The sequence below is a fragment of the Rhipicephalus sanguineus genome, chromosome 8 (assembly GCF_013339695.2).
Source record: "Rhipicephalus sanguineus isolate Rsan-2018 chromosome 8, BIME_Rsan_1.4, whole genome shotgun sequence".
NCBI lineage: Eukaryota > Metazoa > Arthropoda > Arachnida > Ixodida > Ixodidae > Rhipicephalus > Rhipicephalus sanguineus.
Window position 1 is genome coordinate 88024091 of NC_051183.1, and position 25600 is coordinate 88049690.

General features: G+C 49.4%; 1 protein-coding gene and 1 long non-coding RNA gene across 4 annotated transcripts in view; one reads left to right on the forward strand and one right to left on the reverse strand.

The window, feature by feature from the left end:
* LOC119402891 (uncharacterized) overlaps positions 1-25600 on the reverse strand; it is a 363615-nt gene that overhangs the window by 31801 nt on the left and 306214 nt on the right. The window contains exon 1 of one of the 2 annotated variants that reach the window (XM_037669321.2): positions 22334-22509. The exons of the other annotated variant lie outside the window; for it this stretch is intronic. Within the exon in view, the coding sequence (XP_037525249.1) occupies positions 22334-22477 (144 nt within the window). The 5' untranslated portion in view covers positions 22478-22509. Of the gene's footprint in view, positions 1-22333; positions 22510-25600 lie in introns of those variants that run through there. 2 annotated transcript variants of the gene reach the window in all.
* The window catches only part of LOC125759570 (uncharacterized), a 48805-nt gene continuing 45901 nt past the window's right edge, over positions 22697-25600 (forward strand). The window contains exons 1-2 of one of the 2 annotated variants that reach the window (XR_007417172.1): positions 22697-22763; positions 23895-24023. This is a non-coding gene — a long non-coding RNA (uncharacterized LOC125759570). Of the gene's footprint in view, positions 22764-23801; positions 24024-25600 lie in introns of those variants that run through there. The other variant, XR_007417171.1, reaches the window with a different exon arrangement.

The window sequence follows — 25600 nt, forward strand, 5'->3', positions numbered from 1 at the left end:
ACGAAGTTGCGGACGAAGGTGTACATGCCACGCCAGTAGTAACGGTGTCGCAGTCTTTCGTAAGTCTTGAAGACTCCTGCGTGGCCACACTGTGGGTCAGCGTGAAAGGAGGAACAGATCTCCGACCTCAAGGCTCGCGGGACGACGAGCACCACTTGCGACCTTCTAGTGCATAGTTGCGTCGATAGAGGAGCTTGTCGCGAATCGCAAAGTGCGGAACTTGGCGCCGGAGCGTTCGCGATGTTGGGACTTTAGAGGTGTCGGAGAGAAGGTCGAGAAGAGACGCAGTCCACGGGTCATTGCGTTGCTCCACAGCAATGTTGTCAAAGTCAAGAGATGACAATCTGCTCTCACATGCGGAGTCAGCAGTGGCCGTCAGGGAGAGAGGGGAACGGGAAAGCGCGTCAGCGTCAGCATGTTTCCGTCCTGAACGATAAACCACGCGTATGTCATAGTCTTGAATTTTCAACGCCCAGCGAGCAAGGCGACCAGAGGGGTCTTTTAACGTCGAAAGCCAGCACAGCGCATAGTGGTCGGTCACGACGTCAAGAGAACGGCCATATAAATATGGGCGAAACTTGCCAAGCGCCCATACGATGGCCAAACACTCTTTTTTGTGATGCTGTAGCTGGTCTCTGCCTTGGTAAGTGCGCGACTCGCGTATGCCACAACGTATTCTCTGTGGACAGGTTGACGCTGTGCGAGCACAGCACCCAGGCCTACACCGCTGGCATCGGTATGGAGCTCAGTTGGAGCTTGAGGGTCAAAATGGCGAAGAATGGGTGGCGTCGTGAGAAGCCGTCGCAAAGTGGTGAAAGCTTCGTCGCAGGCAGGAGACCATGATGAGAGATATTTACTGTCGCCGAGGAGTTGTATGAGAGGTGATATGATGGACGCAAAGTTTCGAACGAATCGCCGGAAATAAGAGCATAAGCCAATGAAACTGCGCAGCTCTTTGATTGTAGTAGGTTTAGGAAACGCAGTGACAGCGCGCAATTTCTCGGGATCCGGGAGAATGCCGTCCTTGGATACAACGTGGCCTAGAATGGTGAGTTGACGCATGGCAAATCGACATTTTTTAAGGTTTAATTGCAAACCGGCGTTGGTCAAGCAGGTAAGGACGTGCTGAAGGCGGCGCAAGTGTGTTTCGAAGTCAGGGGCGAAGACCACGATGTCATCGAGGTAGCACAGGCAGATCTTCCATTTGAGACCACGCAGAACGTTGTCCATCATTCTTTAGAACGTAGCAGGCGCGTTACAAAGTCCGAAAGGCATGACGGGCAATTCATACAATCCGTCTGGCGTAACAAAAGCGGTTTTTGGGCGATCGGCCTCCGCCATCGGCACCTGCCAGTAGCCTGACCGCAAATCTAACGAGGACAAGAATTCGGCACCCTGTAAACAGTCCAGAGCATCGTCAATGCGCGGTAGTGGATAGACATCCTTCAGCGTGACCTTGTCCAATCGCCGGAAATCGACACAAAACGGATAGAACCGTCTTTCTTTGTGACGAGTACTACCGAGACGCCCATCGGCTCTGTGAAGGTCGAATGACGCCTCGGCGGAGCATGTCATCGACATGGTCGGCAATGACGCGGTGTTCCGTAGCGGATACGCGATATGGACGTTGCCGCAGCGGTGAGTGTGAACCAGTGTTGATGTGGTGTTCGACTGCTACGGCACGACCTAGAGACGTTTGTGCAACGTCGAAAGAAGGGCGGTAGTGGTGAAGGATGGTGAGAAGCTGTGATCGCTGCGAAGGTGTCAAATCTTCGGCGATGAATGGTCGAAATATATCTGTAGATGCTGGGTCAGGCGCGGAGAGGGCACCCACTTCACAGACGGCCGTAGAAGACACCTCATCGGGGACGGAAATGATTCGTGAGGAGTTGACCGTCTCGACGTGGCCAATGCATTCGTGACAAAACAAGGACAGCGGTGATGAGTGATGATTATAAATGGGCATCGTGGTGAAACCTTCGACAAGGTCAAGAGCAGCAAAAGGCAACGGAAGGTCTCGTCGGGTAACGAAGATGTGGGATGGCGTGAAGAAGACCGTCCCGTCGGATATGGTGCTGCACGAGAATGGTAAGAATGCCGAAGAGCACGGAGGGATGTAGGTGTCGTCATGGACGACAAGTTTGGCGGTAGATTGAGGGTCAACGGAGGCTGGGTCATCAAGTAAGCATAATTCAACCTCAGCCCGAGCACAGTCGATTACGGCGTTGTGGCGCGACAGAAAGTCCCATCCCAAGATAATGGCATGGGAGCACGATGGAAGAACGATGAACTCTATCGTGTACAGAACGTCCTGAATGATCACACGGGCTGTACAGACTGCGGTCGGTTGAATGGGCTGAGCGCTGGCTGTACGAAGCGACAGTCCGGAGAGAGGCGTCGTGAATTTACGAATTGCGCGGCAAAATCCAGCATCGATGACAGAAACAGCAGCACCGTTATCTACTAGAGCGACTGTAGCGACATCTTCGACAAATACATCAATAACATTGGCAGGAAAAGAATGAGGACTTGGCCAAACCGAAACTGCCAGTACAGCCGCCGCCACGGGTTGGCGGCGGCTGTACTGGCCCAGTGAACAGGAGGTGGGTGGTAGTTCAGAGGATGCTGGAATGGTGGTGCAGGTGCTTTGCGAGTGGGCATGGCAGCAACCGCAGCGTATGTGAGTGGAGCAGCCACAAGGTTTTGCTCGCGGGCAGCTGGCAGCGCCTCAGCGACCTCTCCTTGAATGACACCACGGAGGGGCGAAGGTAGTGTCGTGGTAGGTTCCTGAGTGAAGGGCACCAGAGAGAGCTGTCGCGCGACTTCTTCGCGGACAAAGGCTTTGATTTCAGCTATCAGTGACGCGTTGTCGTGGCCGTTGGTCAGACTCGACAGTGATACCAAATCGTGTGCGGGAGGACGTCTTGTCAGAGGTCGCTGCTTCCGCAATTCATCATAGCTCTGGCACAGCAGTGTGCAGCAGAGGCTCGAGCCTCTGCTGCACACTCGATGGTGCTGCCTCTGCGCCGGAGTACTTCCTCTTCGTTACACTCCATTCATGTCCCTACGTCTTCAGCGAACAGTACTACGTTTACACTTGGTCGCCTCGCCTGCATTGTAGACGCTACAATGCACATGAAGTTGTTATTACTGATACGACGCGATGCCTAGGCTCTCTAAAAAAACAAATGACGCGAAGCGAAATGCCAGAGAATGTGGGGCAGGTGACGGCTCCTTTACAAAAGCGCCGTGGAATCACACGTGCTCTGCACGAAATCGGCTGCATTCTACCTAATGATGGCACTGGAAGGCCATCACCGTTGCCTGCGTACGGCTCACAAAGGAGGTAGCTGGAGAGGATCCACTGAGAGGATCTCATGGCACGCCGGTAACGTGATAACGTAGAAGCCTGGTGGCAGCACAAGCGGCGGTTCTGCAGCCCGACCGCACTTGCCCGCTCCCTAAAAAAGAAAAAAAGAAAAAGAACGAACATAAACAAGAAACAACTCAATTCGCTTAAGAAAGGTCGAAATAATAAGAGAACGCCTCCTTTCACTTATAGACAACAAAATATATATTTTTTTAGCGAAATCACAGGGGGTCGACAGACATGCACCGACGTTCTTTTCTGAACACACCCAGCGAATACGCAGCCAAGCTGCTATTACAAGCTAGGTGACCACCAGCTCCGCAGTGACTCAGTCCTGCCCCACTAGCGCAAGCTGCCGAGGTATTTTTTCGGAAGTTTATCGTGCTGGATTGAAAGCTTTACCAACGCTCACCCTTCGCGTGGCCGCACCCTTGAAATCCATGCGCCGGTGCGGCAGCGCTCTCTTAAAACCTACTATATGGCACATGGCACGTAAACGAAGCTACTGTGTCGAGAAAAAACATTGGTTCATGCATCAACGCATGCAGGCATTAGTGATCGGGACGTTATAAAGAAAGTGGTGTACTTACGATGAGCTCCACTTCGTAGGGAAGCTTGTTGACGATTGTCTGTGAGAAACACTTGGCGCGTATGGTGACACTGTCGTCCCACACAGCTGTGAAATCGGACATATATCCACTAATACAAAGTGCGGCTCCTTTGCACACACTATCTCCGCAAAAGTAATTATCTGGGACGCGCACAAGCGGCAAATCGCACGCGCGCACTTCCGTAATGCTTGCAGGGAAATGAGGCGTCTGCTACGCGACCCAGCAGCTGTTCCAACGGCCGCCGCTACGCGGCTTTCAGTGGGGCCCCTATAGGCGCTGCGCATCGCGTATACACCTGGTGCTTGTATACGAAGATATCCTATAATAGCCTCTTATTTATCGAATCAACATTCCGTTTGAATGAATCGTGCTTTTAATTTAGCAAATGACAAGTATCAAGGAATGCTTTATATGGCTATTCCCTGTTTTTGTGTTTTCTTTTGCGTTGGTTTATCACTACGACGCCGTCCGGCGTTTGAAGTTCAGTCGCTCATGCAATAATGTGTAGTTTTCGGAGTGCTTCTTTACTGTTTTAAGGCAGAAGCCTCAGATGCCTCATCAAACGCGAAAATTGACCGTCGCCGCTGGCGGCGTCAACACGAGTAATGCAAGATATCATCATCGCGTGATGACGGCACCATACGACGCCATCATGACAGCTCACCAAAATTTGTGATGCCATCATGACGTCACGTAACGTGGCGTCACACGATCATGTCGGCACTTGACATCGTCACTTTGCATTGGCTCCGTGATCGTTGGACCGATCACAGAGGCAGTGCAAAAACAGGCGAGGTTCAGAAACCTTGCAATGCCTCCAGTCCTGGAGGCAGTGCAAAACCACATTAGGCGCAGACAGCTTTCGGAGGGGCTGTGGGAGGATCAATAGATCGACTGAAGAAAAAGAAGGTGGCTTTAACAACTCGATTAGTCTAAGGCGAATGCTTAAGGGACCACGAATCCGCGTTCACACTGGGGAATCCACCGTCTAGAGCGGCCGGAATTTTCGTGCCACCGAAATTCCGCATTGTTCACACTACTTACCAACCACGCCGCCGAAATTGGGGCGCCTAGTTGTCATCGTTCGTTCGCGCGAAGGAACGCTGGCATCGACGCGCTCTGCGTTGTGTTCGCGTTTCGTTATGGCGAAGCGCATAATCAGGAGCAGGGTCGTCGAACTGCTGGGCCTGCTGGAAAGCAACTTTCTCGTGATGCCTGACGAGAAGAAACATGCATTCGCCGAACAAGAAACGACGCAAACAGTTGTGGTTGACTCGTCCTGATTTGCAAGACGCGAGAAGCTTGGCCGAGCCGAGATAATGCTACCCGTTCTGGGAGATCGCGATGGTGTATTGTAAAGATGCTAATCACGACAACACTTGGCAGTTGTCGCGATTACGAAGGACTTCGCTGTCGCTACGGGCTTCGACGACTGCGATATCACAAGCATGCCACCATTTTTCGAATGTTTGACTCGCGCTCCGATTGGTTAGCGGTAAGGGAATCCTGCGGCAGCTGCCGCAAAAGTCGGTCCTGGACCGATCGGCACGGAAAGGGCTTTACCGGTGGATCTCGCTACCGCCGAAGCGGATTCCGCGCGCTCTCGCCGCCGAATATCTCAGTGTGAACGCATCATGACAGTTTATTCCGCTCTTCAGTTTCGACTTCCACTGAATTATTTTTCTTTTTTTCCGGCATTCGTAAGCGTCTCGGTCTTCATTAGGCGTTGAATACATCTACAGTTAGCTTGTCAGAACCAAGCTTGTCTTGCACGACGGTTAGGAATTCTTTATTGCTTCATCAAAGTCTAACCCATGATACCAGCACTTCCAAGCAAATATTTTTATTCAGTCCATATGTTTGCTCTGATACACATGCGCAGCCCATACCTTGTGTGTATCTTTTACGTTTTTGTTGTGTAGGCGGGCGAGCTCTGGACATTTTTACGCTAAACAAATACGCCGGCAGGCCGTCGAGAAACCTCGGCACAGGGTCCGGCAAAAGTTTCGGAACATCGCGCTACGATGTCACAACACCACCTCCGACTAGCCACTGGTAAACTCGAACAATGTCACTCTCATCTAAGTGCTTTTCGCAGACACGAACATGCGGGGAGTCAAATGTGAAACCACCGGTTTCTCGTCGTGGTATGGCGCGCTTCCACATTTCTCGCCGTTCGCTGTCTCTAGGCAGCTAGGGCACCGACCCCTTTTCGTCATTTCTCTTGTAACCTGATCGAATGCAGGGTATCCAGCAAGTACGCGGCATCCTTTCAGACCCTCAGGCACAACACACTAGGCACAATACAGGACATAAGGTGAAAACTGCGCGCTGACTCGCCAAGATATTTTGCATTGACACCGTCTTTGCGCCTTCGCTGCCGTCTGCCCGATGCCAACAGACTGGACGCAGCGCCGCGCCGTGGCCGCCGCTTGCAGCGCACAAAGCTCCCCCATAGAGTTACGGCGAAGCTTCATTACCAGTAAAGGTATTGAAGGACTCTGCTAAAACTCACAGAAAACTACATATTCCTTCATTTTCTTTCGTGGAATACAATACTGAGTGCCTTGGAATTATTCTGTGCGAATTTGACGCATATGCACTTAGTGCATTATAATTCGCACTTCAAGTTTATATAGCATAGCCATGTATAGCAAGGGAGCGGGGAAGGGAAGTGAGGCTGAGGAGGATAGAAAAAGAGAAGGAATGGGGAGGCGGAAGAGAGTATGCTGTCATCTCATGTGTTAACTTCGCACCACGCAGGCGAGACCATTTATAGCATGGCCATGTATAGCAGGCAGGCGTGAAAGGGAAGTGAAGGTGGGGGAAAGTGGGAGGGCAGAGAGGAAAGCAAAGCATAGCCATGCATGGCGCCCCGCAGGTAAAATCATGCATAGCATAGCCATATATATTATGGTATAGTAAGGTTGCGGAAAACGTAGGTGAGGGTGGGAAGGAGGAAAAATAAAAAAGGGAGAGGAACAGGGTGGCTACTTGGGCTGGTTGGTACTGCATTCTAAAAGGAAAAATACGTTCTTTGTGTGCAAAATGTTTCACAAAAGAAGTCAGAGCGCACTCCTATCTGACCTCTTTTCGTTTTGCGCACAAAAAACGTACGTTACCTTTTAGAAGGTGAGAGGGTGAAGCATAGCATAGCAATGTATACTATGGTATAGTAAATGTGTGGAAACGGGAAGTGAGGGCCAGGGCGAGAGAAAGGAGGAGGGGCGAGGCTAAAGCTTAGCATAGTCATGTATGGCGTCATTCAGGCAAAACCATGTATAGCACCGCCATGTATAGATTGGTATGAAAAGAAGGCGGGAAAGGGAAGTGAGGGTAAGGAGATTGGGAATGAGGTGGCAAGAATGTAAGCTACAGTACAGCCGGCATTGTATAAAATACTGATCTGTAGTCTATCATAACAATGGGTGGGGAAGGGTACTGAGTGTCAGGAGGAGCGATGTTAGGGTGCGGTAGAGGGAAAGAACGAGGGGAAGGAAGAGTATAGCATTGGTGGGAAAGAGAAATGAGGGTGAGGAGCATGGGCAGGGGAAAGAATATTTATCTGTGGCAATGATTCCTCGTAAAACGCTGCTCACGCATCCAATTAAGGAGTGCAGGGCCTTCCGACTCCGCTTTTCATGACAGACACTGCTAGGCGGGAACGTAGATTAATATTCATGGAGTGGAACACACCATGTCAAAGATGCACCAGGCTCCATCAACTGAACACCTTACTGAAACTCCGGCCTTCGTACAGACTTCGCCAACGTGCGGTACGCTTCTATGTAGGATCTCATCAGGGGCCTTGCCAGGGGGGTGTTGGGGGGATTCAACCCCCCCCCCCCCCCCGAAATTTTTCAGTTTTGCTGGCGTATATATACATGCGCACATACAAACGCACGCACGAACATACATAAAGTATGGTTGAACCCCCGCCCCCCCCGAAAAAAATTTCTGGCTACGCCTCTGGATCTCATTGATTGTTCAGTTCACCAAGGCATACTGAGCATTAATTGAAGCGACTGACAGTGCGGGATGCGACGCCTGCGGCACTCGGGAAAGCATCGATAATTTCTTGTGACACTGCCCTCGGTTAGCCTGAGAAAAACACTCTCTGACGTGATGCGTAACAAACGAGCGCTATGGAACGGGGACATACGCATCAAGTATGAACCAACTTGCCCAACCCCAAGTTTTGCTAAGCCAAAATCTCTTACGCGCTGCAGTTATGGAAAGTTCGGCCGTTCTCCGCGCAGGTGCTGATGGAACACAAGCGCCATGGTTCGTCGACGCACAAGGCAGGAAAGCAACCATCACGCTTCTTGAGGACGACAGGCGTGTGCGAACGTCTGTGCCTTGAGCAGCAATTTCACACAAGTTGGTGCCTTCATTGTTAATTTCCCACTTTGTTTTCCTTCGGACATTTCTGAATCCCCCAGCGTATACGATGGAGGCTGCCCAAGGACAGCCAGCGGCGTACCAACTTGTTCGCGAGTGCGGGGCAAGCATCTCCCACTCCATTCGCAATATATATATATATATATATATATATGACGTAAGCAGGCATGCAGGGATGGCTGGTAGAAGTGTACGAGGACGAAGTGAGCGTGAATGAAATAAAAGTAGGGCGTCTGTGCCGCTGGACGTCTCCCATTCATGGCGTCACACAATTCGACAGGATGGAGACCTACCAGCCGACTCATCAGCCGCACATCACCAGAAAAGCCATCAGCAAGACACCTTGACTGCATGCGGACCACCGAAGCAGTGCCTGCTGCCCACAGCGAGCAGCATCATGACAGAACCATCGGCTGACCTTGACATCCCCAAGTACACCGGATCAGCGGACGATGGACCCGTACAGAACTGTTTCCACCTTTTCGAGCTCCACGCTACCGCTGCATCATGGTCATAATGGGACATGGTCAAAAACTCCAACGACTACGTCACCGGTGAGGCCTTTCGCTTTTACCTCACGCACATCTTCCAAAACAACGAATCTTGGAAAAAAAATCAAAGAGGAATTGATCATTCCATTTAAAGAATATAATGAAGACTCGATTATAACCAGCCACCTGGATACATTCGAACTCAGTCGTCACAGTCAGAGGGAGCCTGCACGCATTGGAATGCCGAGCCTGAATTTACCATCCTTAACATGCAAAGTAAAGCCTCAGCTGTTTGAGATGCATTCAAGCAATTTTCACAAAATACCCAACATTCCACCAGGCTTCCCTTCGGCACGAAAATTGCCGTTGCCTACTTCTGCACTACCTGACAGATTCCAAGCCATTACTGAAGCCCCAGATGCACTTGACACGCCGTGTCACATACAAAGCCCACAATATGGCTTTGCATCACCTGACGTCGATATTACCGATGAACCTGACGACCCGCCTCAAAAGATCGTTACACTCGCTCTGGGCGAGCTGGTAAATCCGCACGATACCAAACCATGTAGCGACTTTCAAGAACAGTCTTTCGTCAGATGTCTTCTGCTCAATTGTTCTGCAAAGAGACAAACACTCGGAATCAGAACCAGCCAAAGCCATGTTTGTTGCGATGTCATCGTCAGGTGTTGACCCAACTGAAAGTCGAAGCACTATGGAGCCACTATTCAATACAAGCTTGAACTATAAAAACGGAGAGGCGGCTGTTACTTTCATGGACACGGAGCATGCTTACATCCCACCAGTAAATTATGCTAAGGCTACCAACAGTGCATGTTCATTCAACGATGTAGACCATCCGAGATTTCTACAGCGCAATCAGCAAGGCCAGCAGAGGCAAGTCAACAAATTTAAGCGACACCAAGAGAGACTCCAACCAAGGCAACGACGAACGAAAACTTCAACGGAAGCGCACTCATGGCTCCAAGGACATCAGAAAACAAGGTCTTTAAACCGAAGGCAAATTGAAGATTTAAGACATCATCGCATAAAGAAACCCCGTCAGAGATTCCTTCACCACCAGCGATCAAGACTGCGCCTACGACCAAAACAACTGAGACAACAGAACAGAAGAAAACGAAAAAGACACGAAACCAACCCTTGTACTCCGCAGGAACAGAAGCATCGCCCATTCAGCCTTGATCAACGAGCACGCAGACTAGAATTGAGGCGTGTGTACCACTCACGACAAAGAATGCGACGCCTACGAAGTCTGAGCTACCGATCCTACAAGGCCTTCCAACATCGTTCATTCCTCATGAGAACGCAGGCTATGTCATCAGCACTTTCCACTCCCAGGGCGTGCTTATGCTTTCCTGAACGCAACAGCCAGCCTTGCCCACCAGAGCCCTCCTACATATCACCGGACTGCTGCCCTCTTCTGTGAAGTCTTTTGCGCGAGTTAACGGAACTTCATTGTGACATGGAACAAACTGCTCATTTCGGCATTTCTTACTTGTAAGACTGTTTGTTCATGGTTTGTTGTTTGTAACTCGCGCATTCCTTCGGGGGGAGGGGGAATCTTGTGACGTAAGCAGGCATGCAGGGACGGCTGGTAGAATTGAACGAGGAAGAAGTGAGCGTGAATGGAATAAAAGTATGGCGTCTGTGCCGCTGGACGTCTCTGATTCATAGCGTCATATATATATATTTTTTTTTCTGCGTCGTGACACTGGTGGAGGCGCTGGGTACATGTTCGGGACACCTGCCAGCAGCCCCGCATCTAGCCCAGAAAGACTTCCGCACGTCGACACAGCCGTTCACCGCACCAGCCGCCGCCTGTTGGGCCTGAGCCCAGAGTTCAGTCCTTTGCCAGAAAGGATGACCGCGCCTGTAAGCAGTGTTCCAGACATGACCAGCCCCAGCACGACACAGGTGACTGTTTTGAACCCTCAAGTTCCGGTGGACTTCCACGGCAACACCTATGAGGACGCAGATGACTGGCTCGAGGAGTTCGAGCGCGTAGCCAACGTTAACGGGTGGAACGCCGGACAGAAGTTGGGCTACGTGTACTTCCCTCTTCAAGACGGAGCCCGAACATGGTTCACGAATCGCGTGTGGTCATCGTGGGACGAGTTCCGGCGGAAGTTCCTGGACACTTTCGCAAGCACCGAAGGACGAGAGCATGCACAGCGGCTCCTGGAATCACGGATTCAGAAGCCAAATGAATCTGTTGCGATGTTTGTTGAGGACATGGCCCGTCTATTTCATCGGGCAGATCCGGATACGTCCGAAGCCAAAAAGATCAGCCACCTCATGCGCGGCGTTAAGGAGCAGCTTTTTGCTGGTCTCGTGCGCAGCCCGCCTACGAGCGTCGACGAATTTTCTAAGGAGGCGATAGCCATCGAACGCGCACTACACCTACGCTACCGCCAGTATGACCGCCCAAACAACAGTGGTCCAGTCAGCGCCACAGCCGTGACCGCAGTGACAACACCTGACGAGCGTTCTTTGCGCCAACTAATACGAGAAATCGTACAAGAAGAGGTGAAGAAGCTCGTTGCCACGCCGAATGACTGCGCAATTGCGTCAGTCACCGAAGTTGTGCGTCAGGAGATAAGGCAAGCGCTTTCGCTTCCCGAGCCGAACAGCGACACTGTTAAACCATCGTATGCAGACATTGTCCGTCGACAGCCATCGAATGGGCCGCCACCGCAGCAGTGCCACCAGCCACAGCCGCCGACAGCACCTTGGTACTACAGGGAAACTTCGACGCCGATGCGACCACCACTTCGCAAAACCGACATTTGGCGTACCCCTGACTACAGGCCCTTGTGCTTTCATTGTGGGGAAGCAGGCCACATCGTTCGGTATTGCCCTTATCGCGTCGCAGGGTATCAAGGCTTTCCGTCCACTACTCCTCGGCGCCATTTCAATGGAAGACCTCACATCGACACGAGTATGACGACCTCGCGGGATGATTCTCCTGGGTTCCGGTCGCGCTCGCCCTCTCCAGGACGTTATTCCCCCTCTAATAGACGTACCCCCACTGACATGGCGAGCGGGAGGTCTCCCAGCCCACGCCGGGGAAACTAAAAGCAGCGACCTCAGGGGGGAAGGTTGCGAATCGTCTAAAAGCTGAAAATCCCCCATTACTGCTGAACGAAGAGCCGAAAATTGGCAATGACTCGACGACAGATCAGATTGTTACCGCCGACATTACACTTAAGATTGACGGTCACGACGTGACGGCACTGGTCGACACTGGTGCGGACTTTTCAATAAGGAGTGAGAATCTGGCAAATAAGCCCAGGAAGGTGAAAATGGAATGGACGGGACCGCAGATTAGAGGAGCTGGAGGGCAGCTGCTCACAACTACTGGAAAGTGCACCGCAAGAATCAAGATAGGGGATTCATCATTCGTCGCAACTTTCGTTATTCTTTCCGAGTGTTGTAAACAGGCAATCCTATGGATGGATTTCTTGCGTGAATACGACGCCATCATCAATATACCGGACGGTGTCCTGACCTTTTCAGCGGATCATAGCGCACCGCTACAGCGCAAGTCCCTGCTTGTCATCGACGACGTGACCATACCACCGTTATCGTGCCGCCTTGTTTCAGTCACGTGCAACACGCAGCATACTGGAGAAGGTATCACTGAACAAGTATCGACGCTTTTACTCAATCGAGGTGTTGCCATTGCCAGAAGTCTCGTCAGTATCGTGTACGGGCAAGCACAGGTCCTGATGACGAACTTCAGCAAGGAGCGTCGACACATTACAGAGGGCACCACAGCTGCTTACTTCGACGAGATTGTAGACGTCCGCGAGTGTTTTGCAGTGCAACAGGAAGAGACGCCAGCCGCTTCAGCACCACCACCTGTTGACGTGAGCGTGGATTTATCCCCAGCGCAGAGGCAGCGTCTAGTAGATCTTCTGCACCAGTTCCAAGATTGTTTCTCATCGACCTCGAGGGTAAATCAAACGCCACTGACGAAGCACCGGATCATAACGGAAGAGACAGCAAGACCAATTCGACAAAATCCATACCGCGTAGCACCGAAAGAGCGCGAAGCAATCCAAGATCAAGTGCAGAAAATGCTCGACGATGACGTCATCCAGCCGTCAAAAAGCCCTTGGGCATCACCGGTAGTGCTGGTTAAAAAGAAAGACGGCAGCTTACGCTTCTGTGTCGACTACCGCAAGCTGAACCGCGTGACAAAAAAAGACGTATACCCATTACCGCGTATCGACGATTCGCTTGACAGGCTAATGCATGCACGCTTCTTCTCGTCGATGGACCTCAAAAGTGGGTACTGGCAAATTGAGGTCGATGAGCGAGACAGAGAAAAGACTGCTTTTGTAACGCCTGATGGGCTTTACGAGTTTAAAGTCTTGCCCTTCGGTTTGTGCTCAGCTCCAGCAACGTTTCAGAGACTAATGGATACCGTCCTATCAGGCCTTAAGTGGCAGACTTGTCTGGTATATCTAGACGACGTCATTGTTTTCTCAGAAACATTTGACGAACACCTAAGACGGCTGCTAACGGTATTTCGAGCAATACGGTCTGCCGGCCTGACACTGAAACCTGAGAAATGTCATTTCGGTTTCAAGGAACTTCAGTTCTTAGGACATGTTGTGAGCCATGAAGGTGTTCGTCCAGACCCCGACAAGATCGCGGCCGTCAGAAAATTTCCGGCGCCAACGGATAAGAAGGCAGTGAGACGATTTCTTGGCCTCTGCGCATACTACCGCAGATTTATTGCCAATTTCTCGCACATAGCATCGCCTTTAACACGCCTAACAAGAGAAGACGTTCCCTTCGTATGGGGCGACGATGAGCAAGCGGCATTTGACGATATGCGACAGCGCCTGCAGACACCACCTGTGCTTGCTCACTTTGACGAGGACGCTCCTACCATGATCCACACAGATGCCAGCAATGTAGGTTCAGGCGCTGTACTCGTCCAGTGACAAGACTCAGCCGAGCGCGTGATCGCATACGCAAGTAGGACGCTTTCCCGTGCCGAGTCTAATTACTCCACAACGGAAAAGGAATGTCTTGCTGTCGTATGGGCAGTCATGAAGTTTCGCCCATATCTCTACGGCCGTTCCTTCCACGTAGTCAGCGACCATCACTCTCTGTGCTGGCTGACCAACTTGAAGGACCCATCTGGTCGGCTAGCACGTTGGAGCTTACGCCTTCAAGAATTTGATATGACGGTCGTGTATAAGTCGGGACGACAACACTCCGACGCCGATTGCTTATCCAGGTCACCGATAAAGCAAGACGATGCCCCAGAAGATGATGACATGGCGTTTGTAGGAGTAGTCGACACGGCCACGATTTCGTGTAAGCAGAAAGAAGACAGCGATTTGCTTCCCCTTATTAATTTCTTGAATGGCCGGACTACAAGTATTCCTAGGACATTTGCCAGGAGCCTGCCGTCATTCTGCTTGCGCAGTGGTGTGCTATATAAGAAGAACTTTTCTTCCAGCGGAAGCACCCACCTACTTGTCGTCCCGATGTCCATTCGTGAAGAGGTGCTGAGAGCTTGCCACGAGGAGCCGACGTCCGGCCTTCTCGGATACACGCGCACATTGGCCAGAATCCAACAAAAATACTACTGGCCAAGGCTTCCAGCCATTGTGAAGCATTACGTGCGCACGTGCCTCGATTGTCAACGACGGCAATCGCCACCTTTAAAACCAGCTGGACTGTTACAACCAGTTCAAGTGCCCACCGTGCCGTTCGCCCAAATTGGAATGGACCTTCTAGGACCATTTCCGACTTCGCATGCTGGAAACAAATGGGTAATAGTCGCCACCGATTATCTTACGCGCTACGCAGAAACCAAGGCTTTATCAAACGGCACCGCAGTAGAAACCGCACGGTTCTTCATTGAAAACATCGTTCTGAGGCACGGTGCTCCGACAGTCATAATAACGGACAGAGGTACCGCTTTCATGGCCACGCTCCTGAAGGCAGTGCTTGAGCTCAGCGGAACAGCTCATCGAAGAACTACCTCCTACCACCCACAAACCAACGGCTTAACAGAACGTCTCAACAAGACTATTGCCGACATGCTGAGTATGTAAATAGACGTGGATCATAAAAATTGGGACGACATTCTACCGTACGTCACGTTCGCCTATAATACAGCTCAGCAGGAGACTACGCGAAGGACGCCATTTAGTCTTCTTCATGGCCGTGAAGTGACAACGATGCTTGATGCTATGTTACTGCATGACTGCAATGATACCGACACGGACGCTGAAACTTTTACTCAACGATCTGAAGAGGCGAGGCAGCTTGCACGCGTCCGAATATCCCGGCAGCAGAGTTACGACGCACAGCGTTATAACTTGCGACATCGATACGTCAGCTATCAACCAGGCGAGAAAGTATGGGTCTGGAGCCCTGTTCGCCGACGGGGACTTTCTGAAAAATTACTGAAGAGGTATTTTGGTCCCTACAGTGTTGTGCGACGCCTAAGTGACGTGAACTATGAGGTTATCCCGGACAGTCACTCGCGAACTCGCCAGCACAAATCTGAAATCGTGCATGTTGTACGAATGAAGCCCTATTGTGCAGATTAACTCGCATTATACGTCTACTACACCGTCTTTTGTAGCAGCGCATCGGGACGATGCTCTCCCTGGATGGAGGCAAATGCCGCATCCAATCTGCACAGCGACAACAAAGAAGAGCTCGCGCAGCAAGAGAGGAAGAAGAGGTTCACGCCTGATCCCTTTTCTCTAGTGCCTCGCATAAAGTGAGCTGTGCTACGAGTATATCCGACTTCTGCTGTTTCTGCGTCGTGACAATATATATATATATATATATATATATATATATATATATATATATAGATATATATATATATATATATATATATATATATATATATATATATATATATATATATATATGTGTGTGTGTGTGTATCGGAGAGAGAGAGAGCATTTCTATATTACCACTCAGTTTGGTGCGCTTTGATATTTGTGTAGCTATGTTCATTACCATTATAGTAGTACAGTGAGTTTTACGCAGCACACACTGGAACAACCATACGCGTACCATGTGTGTTACGCGCGTAATAGTATTACAAGCGACACTTTTTATACATTAAACACACAGCTTTATGCCTGAATGCGATTAACTCCATGGCTGCTTGCGCAGTACTATAGATTTGTATCATTCAATAAAATTTATTACTGTCTAAAAGCTGCTCACTAATAATTGCGTTTTATTGTAGGTAGTAATGAGTGCGCCTTTTCTTGTCATTAATTAATACTGCACTTTCTTGCACATATTCAGGTTTCCATACACTATATTTTGCCTTCTTTGCTCCTAGTCAAAGTAGTGTTTCTAGTGCGCTGTTATTATTATCACTACTATCATTATATTACTATATTTATATTACCATTGTTGTTAACTCGTCAATTACAAGTTTCTCTTATATGTGGGAGATTATAACGTTAAACTCGTAGTCAATTTACAGTGCGAAATACCAGGGAAAGCCTGTCTCTGGTTTTTAGCGGTGTAAATTTACTATGAACACTTAACAACTAGCCAGCCTTAGCACTGTTTTGAGCGTAAAACTACCCCGCATTATTTCCTTCCTCATTGCCCGTTAGCTGTTTATGATTGGTCGGAACTTTCTGGCTCATGCACACAACACCTAACCGTAAATCGATGCAACAAATGACTCGAAAAGATCAGTCACGTGCGTAGTGACCACTTATACACGACCGCGTAAAAAATAACAGGACGTACTATATTCAATGCAACATGTGTTTGACCATTGGTTCTTCGCCGTTCCTCAAAAATGTTTCAGTGTTAAAATCACCTGCTTCTTTCGGGACCTCACAAATCTGTGAAATCTCGCGATCTTAAAATGACGTGTGCGTACTAAACAGCACATTACTGTGCTGAAAAATACCTGAACATTTTTTGGAATAGCCGGAAAGTGTCTCATTCTGAACGTAATTCACGAAGGCGCCCGCCGCTCACAGAGTCAGAGGCAACTTACAGCAGCTGGCGAGATGAGTTCCTATGAGTATAAAAAATATTTTCCATTGTAGTGTAACGATGTGGAGTTGTTTCTGCGCGTATAAATTCTTTCAGCGCCGCACTGGTGAGAGAGAGAGAGGGGAGAAGCAGAAATAAACAGTGCCGGTCGTGTCCGCTTCTTTGCCATCTGAGTCGTATTTTGGTTTGTAAAACTCTACTCAAGACGAATCAAAACCAACTAGCCCGGCTGTCAAATCAATCTCGTTATTCCAGTAAACTGTGCACCTTGACATTCTTCCTCGTCAAGGGGAACAAGTTGCGGGTCCAGCATGAAAGCTCACCTTCCTAATGTACTGGCTTCCACTGCCTTATTCATCGCATTCTCGCAAGCCGCCGCGATCGCTGAACGCTACCATGCGATAAGCAAAGCGAAGCAGGTTGATCGGAGACTAAAGCAAAAACGTTTTTTACCACTCCCAGTTCGGGCCAACTACACGCTTCTGCGCCCTCATCGACCCACAGCAGCTTGAATATAATGCAACGGTGATGCTATTCATTTTCAATGAATGAAAATGAATATCCTGAAACACGAAGAGCGTTTCATCGGTCTATGAAGTGTCTACTGGCTCCCGCCCGTATTTACGTCGCCTGTGATGTAAAGTTCAGGCAATGTAAATCAATATAAAAGAATGGCAAACTGTTCTAACATTATAGTGACCCTGTTCAGCGGTAGCCTCCTTTAGAACGTTGGAGAGCAAGGCATGAAAGCGTAGCATTGGCGGCCTGCACCGCAGAGAGCCTACAGTGCGTGGTTGTGGTACGCGGAAGAATATTTTTCACACCAGAAGGGCCTAGGAGAAATTTCTTCATACAAGGGGTGCTCAATTGATAATGTACGAAACGACACTGTGGGTATAAATAAAGCCTTCATTCAAAGTATACAATATGTGCTTGATCGCAACGATCCTATTGATGAACGAGCCAAAGGAGTTTCAGAACTTCTCAGAACTTCTGCGGCCCTGATTTGACCCACTCCTTCACGGCGTCCTTGAGTTCATCGTACGAGTTGAAGCGCTTCCCTTTGAGATGTTTCTCAGGGGACCAATCACAGGGAAACAGCACGCGATGAATGGAGGCCGGTTTAGCACCTTCTGCTGTCAGGAGTTGAATAATGCCCCGCTACTACTCAATCGTCAAATTTTGCAATGTGAACGCCATCCTGTCTTCAGACGCATTGCCGCGTCAATTGGACGGTGCTTTTTATAAGATCATCTGCTCTCAACTGCGCATTTAGGGGCCCCTGCATGCTCCGATTCACGCCGGAGACTCCAATGGCATCCCTGCATGTCTCGCTACCTTCTCTCGTAGTCGCATAGACATCTAAATAACGGTCATGTTCTTACGACGTTTCGAACCTGTTAATTTGAGCACGCCTTATATAAGGAAGTGATTGCTGTGTTGAAGGAAACCTTCGCCACAGTAGTTTGTTTCCCAGTGTGCAGCCGACAGTGACCACTGTCGAAAGGGGGCGGATATGCTCCGTCCCCCTTGCCCCCGGTTGATACGCCTCTGAGGACAGCGAAGCAGTCAATTTTGGCTTACCCTACCTTCATTGGCGCGCGCAGGGTTCCCCTTCAGGGGTGTGAAGGTTCGTCGCAGCACCCCCCCCCTTCACATTATGTCGATGTATGACTCTGATATGACTCGCAGCACCCCCCCTTCAAATTATGTCGATGTATGACCCCCCCCCCCTTGCGCACAGCTATACCTACCTGCATTCCGCCTTCCTGCTTCCTTCCTCAGCCTCCCATGAGCTTTTCGAGCTTGTCACAGAAAGTGAGATGCAAAAGGATCGCTGCATTTTCCTTCGACGAAATGCAGCTGTCGCTGTGGAAAACCTAATTACAAACCATATACTCGAGAGAAAAAATATATGGCCTCTGAGCTATCATGACATGAGCTGTTAAATCTTGCAAGATATTGTTGCAGGGAAGAAACAATACACGCAAGGTGCATTTGACAGCAAAATCGTACAACGCTGCCGCAGTCCAAGCGCGTTCCGCTCATCACTTCGTCGTCGTCATTCGCTGCCCTTCTCCGCCCGTGACATTACCCGCCGGCGGCAGAAGCACCGTCCCGGTGCCATCAGTTCTCGGGGCGAGAGTGGTACGGTTCAAGTCGCGAGACATGAACTATATCGCTCGTGGCTGAAGCTGACGCTGACATTACATTCAGTGGAGCGATCTCATAGGTCACGCTAGTGACCTTTCATATGACGCGGTAAGGGCCAACATAACGGGACATTAGTTTTTCGCATAGACCAACACGTCGTGACGGTAACGACAGCAAGGCCAGCGACCCCGGAGAGTCCTGCACGTCGCGGTGTCGGCGATCGTAACCACACTCTTGGTTAACCTGCGAGGCGCATAAACAATCCCGGACGACCTGGCGGGCGATGTCAGCACGGGCCAGTGCATCACGAGCATAGGCAGTCGATGAGCCGGCGTCAGAATGCAGCATGGTGTCCATGGGTAAAGGCGGGCCATAGCCAAACAACAGGTAAAAATGTGAAAATCCAGCTGTATCGTGACGCAAACAGTTGTATGCGAAGGTTACAAAAGGTAGGTTGATGTCCCAATCACGGTGGTCCTCAGAAGCGTAGATTACAAGCATGTCTCTCAGGGTACGGTTCAGGCGTTCGGTGAGGCCGTTCGTTTGTGGGTGGTACGCAGTAGTGTACTTGTGGTGGGTCGAGCAGGATCGCAGGAGGTCGTCGACTACTTTAGATAAAAAACAGCGGCCGCGGTTCGTGATCAACTGATGAGGAGCACCATGACGCAGAATGATATGAAGAATGAAATCGGCTACATCAGTAGCGCAGCTGGTGGGAAGTGCTCGTGTGACGGCATACCGCGTTGCGTAGTCGGTAGCGACAACCATCCACCTTTTACCGCTGGCCGACACGGGAAAAGCTCCTAGAAGGTCGAGGCCGACCCGGATAAATGGCTCATCTGGGACTTCAATGGGCTGAAGAATGCCAGCGGGCAATAGCGCAGGTGTCTTGCGCATCTGACAGCGGTCGCACGCCGCAACGTACTGGCGCACAGAATGGTAGAGGCCAGGCCGAAAGAATCGCCGACGAATGTGGTCATACGTGCGTGACAACGCTAGATGGCCGGCGGTGGGTGCATCACGAAGCTGGGCCAAAACATCCGAGCGGAGATGCGCAGGAAAAACAAGCAAAAATTCAGCATTGTTAGGGCGGGAGTTGTAGCGGTGAAAGATGTCCTTGTGAAGGAAGAACATCTGTAGGGAGCGGTCAGGTTGTGGACATTACAGACAATCTATCATAGGCCGCAAAGACGAGTCGCGCCGTTGCTCAGCAGCCATGTTGACGAAGTCTGCAATGGAGAGAACGAGTGCTTCATGGTCATCTTCCCTCGTTTCAGGGGGATCGACTGGGGGCCGAGACAAGCAGTCGGCATCCTTGTGAAGTTGTCCAAATTTATAGGATACAGAAAATGCGTACTTCTGTAAGCGCAGCGCCCAGCGATCGAGGCGTCCCGTGGGATCCTTGAGCGAGGAGAGCCATCAAAGCGCATGATGGTCCGTAATAACCATGAAGTGTCTGCCATACAGGTACGGTCAAAATTTCATGATAGCCCAGACGAGAGCTAAGCACTCTCGTTCGGTGATCGAGTAATTTTGTTCCGATGGCTACAAAAGGAGGCTTGCGTACGCGACGACGCAGTGCATGCCCTGTTGCTGTTGTGCAAGCACTGCACCTATACCGTGGCCACTGGCATCGGTACGAAGCTCCACAGGGGCAGAAGGGTCGAAGTGAGCCAGAACTGGCTGGTTGGTGAGGATGGCAACGAGGGATGAGAAAGCGTGCGCTTGTTGTTGGCCCCAAGTGAATGCGACGTCCTTTTTCAGTAGGTGGGTCAGAGGATGGGCTACGTCAGCGAAGTTCTGGACAAAACGACGGAAGCAGGAGAAGACTCCAAGAAAACTGCGGACGTCCTTGGCCGAGCGCGGAATGGGGAAATCTCGAACTGCTCGGACTTGCCCAGGGTCTGGTTGCACGCCCGCAGCGTCAACGACATGGCCGAGTACGCAGATTTGGCGTTGTCCAAAGTGACAATTCCACGAGTTAAGTTGAAGGTTAGCGCGTCGGAAAACATCAAGCACTGTGGACAGACGAGTAAGATGGTTTTCGAAGTTGGTGGAAAAAACAATAACATGGTCCAGATAGCAAAGAAAGGTGGACCACTTCATGCCTCGAAGGAGAGAGTCCATCATGCGCTCGAAAGTCGCGGGAGCATTAAACAAGCGAAAAGGCATCACCTTCAACTGATAAAGTCCATCAGGGGTCACAAAGGCAGTCTTCTCTCTGTCTTGGTCGTCCGCAGCGATCTGCCAGTACCCTGAGCGCAGGTCGATTGACGAGAAATATCTGGCGCCGTGATAGCAATCGAGTGCGTCGTCGATACGCGCGAGAGGGTACACATCTTTCTTGGTAATATAGTTGAGATGGCGGTAGTCAACACAGAATCTCCAGCTATTGTCCTTCTTTTAAACAAGGACAACAGGGGAGAACCAGGGACCTGAAGAGGGTTCTATTATGCCCTTATGAAGCATTTTATTCACCTCCCGTCGTATAATAAGACGCTTCGGTGCTGACACACGGTATGGCCGTCTGTGAATGGGTCGAGCATCACCGGTATCAATGCGATGGGTGACCACGGATGTCTAGCCCAAACTACGGTCGCCTAAGCCAAAGATGTCCTGGTAGGAAACGAGGAGGCGGCAAAGAACAGAGACTTGCTATGAAGTGAGCTCTTCGGATATCATTGGCGTGAAGCGGGCGCAAGAGGAACCTGAAGCGAATTACGGCATTGAAAAATCTGGTGACGCATCTGTGGTCAAAGCGGAAACTGTATGGTCGGCCAATGGTGTCAGATGTGCAAGTGACATGCCGCGAGGAAGCACTTGCGTCGAGAAGCCAAAATTGAGGACGGGAAACGAAGTTCGATTGGCTGTTTCTGTCACCACCGTGTTGAACATGATGTTGCGCGTCATGGCGACGTCAGGAATCGGGAGAACAACATAATCACCATCGGGTACTGGTACGTCATTCGCTGCCCTTCTCCGCCCGTGACAATATAAACGAAGCCTTCACCAAGTGAAGGGAATGCATGTGTGAATGATACATTTCCTGTCGAAAATACCGTATTCTCCTGATACGCGTTTATCTTTAGTGTTCTCGAGATTTGTTCACATTCGATCACATGGGAGAAGTAAGGCGTCTTCTCTTGTGTAATCTTCGTTTGATATGAAAAACGGATTCAAAAATGACCATGGCTGCCGATTAAGAGTTCATAGTTATCTTTTTTTCATCGTGCAAATAACTGAAGGCGTAATATGCTGTGTTTGCTTACCTTTACAATAGGAAGAATTGTGTCACTGTCAGTTTTCCGCTTTTGAGAAACTGCTTCGCTGGCGTTCGCTTCAAGACGGAAAGACGTTGCCGCAATTATGAGAATTATGTGCACCACGTATGCTTCTGGAGTGCAGTACTTCATCGTCGAACGTTGTGAGTAAACAGAAGGTTTCATTGCTGTCGCTATTTAAGCATATCCGGGAAGTAAACGTCATTACTAAATGACGCAGCGCTAGCAATAAACCACGTGTCCCCTCCTCACCCGCTCTACAGCTGTTTTCTTTTCTAATTAAATAAATGTCACCACCTGTGCACCGCACAATTCGACTTTGCATTCATTTTTCATACTTTGTTATCTGCGGAAGAGAATACATTGTTGTGCTGCCCCGTAGTTTTTCTCTGACAGCATCGATACAAGAATCGTCAAGGTACGTTCAGGAAGATTTACTCGTGTCCTTCATCTCCTATGCAATTTTCGACTGAAATTGACTGCGCGGCCCGATTAGAATTGAAATGACAGATCAGTGGACTTTTAATGAAAAAAACAATTGCCTCATTGAACTTAAATGAACTTATTAGAGGTAGCAACTGTGTAGTCGGGTTTGATTTTATTTTTGTTGTTGCAATCATTTAATTTTTAATAGTTAGAGTTTCCACAAAGCCTTCAGGAAGTCACAGGAATGCCTTCGAAACATTTGACCATAGCTGTCAATTGCCACGAGTGCAGTTATGGAAGTTCATAAAAATTATCCCTAAAACCTACAAAATGCGGCCAAATTTTGCCCGTATATCTGTGCAATTGCTTTAACGACTGGTGGCCATTTTATGCGACCAGGTTAAAGTAGACTTGTGAACAAAAAGCTTCTGTCTTTTGAATGGAAGCATCAAAAGGTGGCAAAACATGTAGCCACTATTTTCTGGTTACGAGTTTCGTGGTATTTCTGCAGATTTCATGAGATTTGTGGATTCAACGCATCTGACTGAATGAAAGTATTTCCAAGCGATCTGCTCCAGCAGTCGAACACGTGCCATCTGTTTTTCATTAATAAGCTTTCTCTTTCTCTCTCTCTCATTAGTACGCTTTGTTCAAGTAGGGTAGCAAAAATCAAAAACTAACATACACACCCGCGGTCGACGTCTGCCGCTTTATCTTCTATATCCTTAAGCAAACAGGGACATGCCGATGATTCACCAAGTACGTCGCACCTAACGTAGGATTGTTGTACGTCATTGACAGCGCTTCGTTCAAATTCCTCAGTGCAAACGTCTTCCTGCCATTCGTAGGATATTCACCAGGAACGAATTTCCGTCTGGCTCAAAGAACAGTTAAATAAAATAGGTAATAACAGTTAAATTCTCCTTAATTTGCCAAACTACTTCGACACACTACTCATAGACTATTGTTTCTCATGTAGCTGGCACTGGTCGAGAAATAAATAGCACCGACACGTACTCATTCACAAATTTCACAGCTTGTTAAGCAAGTCCTGCACTGTCATATGTATTAACCGAAAAATACTCGTATATTTGTTGTCACTGCACTGGCGTTGGCCTCGCAGGTGCCACCGAAACATTTCTGCTACGTGCAAGGTTTCGCAGAGGACCCAAAAAAAAAAAACACGAAATGCTACTGTTCTTCAGAGCGACAGTAAGTTGAGCTACAATGCATGGATTCATCGTGAACGAAGGTAAGGAGTGCGAGTACGGAACATAGACAACCCAAACGCCGACTATCAATTTAGACGGCTCCCTTCAGCCGACAAGAAAGTAGGCATAAAGCTTGTCTGCGCGTGCTCCGACACAGGAGACCACTTCTCAGTCAGACTCTCTTGTGTCCTGGTCGCCTCGCGTGAACTTATGTCTCGCTGATATGTGCACGAGTGCCTGACTGACAAGTTGGGCTACTACGCTTGAGGACGCACATATGAGTAGTGGCAGTACATCCGTCCAGCTTGCCAAAATTTATGTTACGTGGTTCGCTTTTAAATTCGAAGAATTTTTTTAGTGAAGACAAGCAAACTTAAGCGTACCTACCTATCTCTCTCCCCACATATATATATATATATATATATATATATATATATATATATATATATATATATATATATATATATATATATATATATGTATATCCAGCCACCTACCACTTCATACTCGCGAGGTGGTGGCTCCGTCACGTTGGTAGATACCTGCATTGCTAGGGCATATGTGCGTACGAAAAACGCGAATGACAGGACTCAACAAGCACTATGCGTTAAAATAGTATACACATATACATTTGTAATTGAATTTGTAATTGAAGAACCTTCCCAAGCTTGGTCCATCTTCTCTGACTCCAAGGCAGCCTTTCAGTGTCTTATGTCGCCATTTCGTTATGGACCTAATGAGCAGTTAGTCGCTGCTATAAGGCTCCTCCACCACCATGCAGTCGAGAAACAACACAACATAGCGTATCAGTGGATACCGGGTCATTGTGGTATACACGGTAACGACGGTGCGGATGAGGCCGCCCGATCTGCACATGACAGTGACCACTACGCAGATATACCGTTCTCCAGAACCGACGCAGCTACAAGACTTCATTCGCTGGCACGTGAGCTCACACTTGCCCAGTGGAACTCGGCTAATTCACCAACGCTCGTCTACACAGCTTGGATCCCAATCTTCAGCTTCGCCTTCCGTCAGGAATATCGCGAGCTGAGGAGACGCTTCTGTGCCGCCTGTGGCTTGGCGTGGCCTTCACGAATGCCTACTCTTGTCTGATTGGAATGGCCAACTACTCCTCATGCAATTACTGCAGCTGCGAAGAAACGATCTCCAATCTTCTGTGTGAGTGTCCCCGTTTCAGTGCGCCAAGACAAGAACTTTCCAATGCGCTAGATAAACTTGACAATCGCCCTTTGTCGGAACTAAGGGATTTGGGACCCTGGCCGAGTCCATCGTCAGCACAGAAGGCTTTAAAAGCATTATTGCGCTTCTTGCGGACAACTGGTCTTAGAGACAGACTCTAAGTAGTGACATATTCTCGTTTCCTTTTTTCCCCTCTCTCCTTTTTTGTAACATCTCTCTTCTATCATCTTTTATCCCCCTTACCCCTTCCCCCAGCACAGGGTAGCCAGCTGGTCTAAGAACTGGCTAACCTCCCTGTCTTTCCGCTTGTTTCTTCCTTCCTCATTCCTTCCCCATATACAAATAAACATCGATGCCTGTGCCGCCATTCAGTCTGGTGTTCGCTGCGTGTGTATCGGTCATCAATACACTGGTG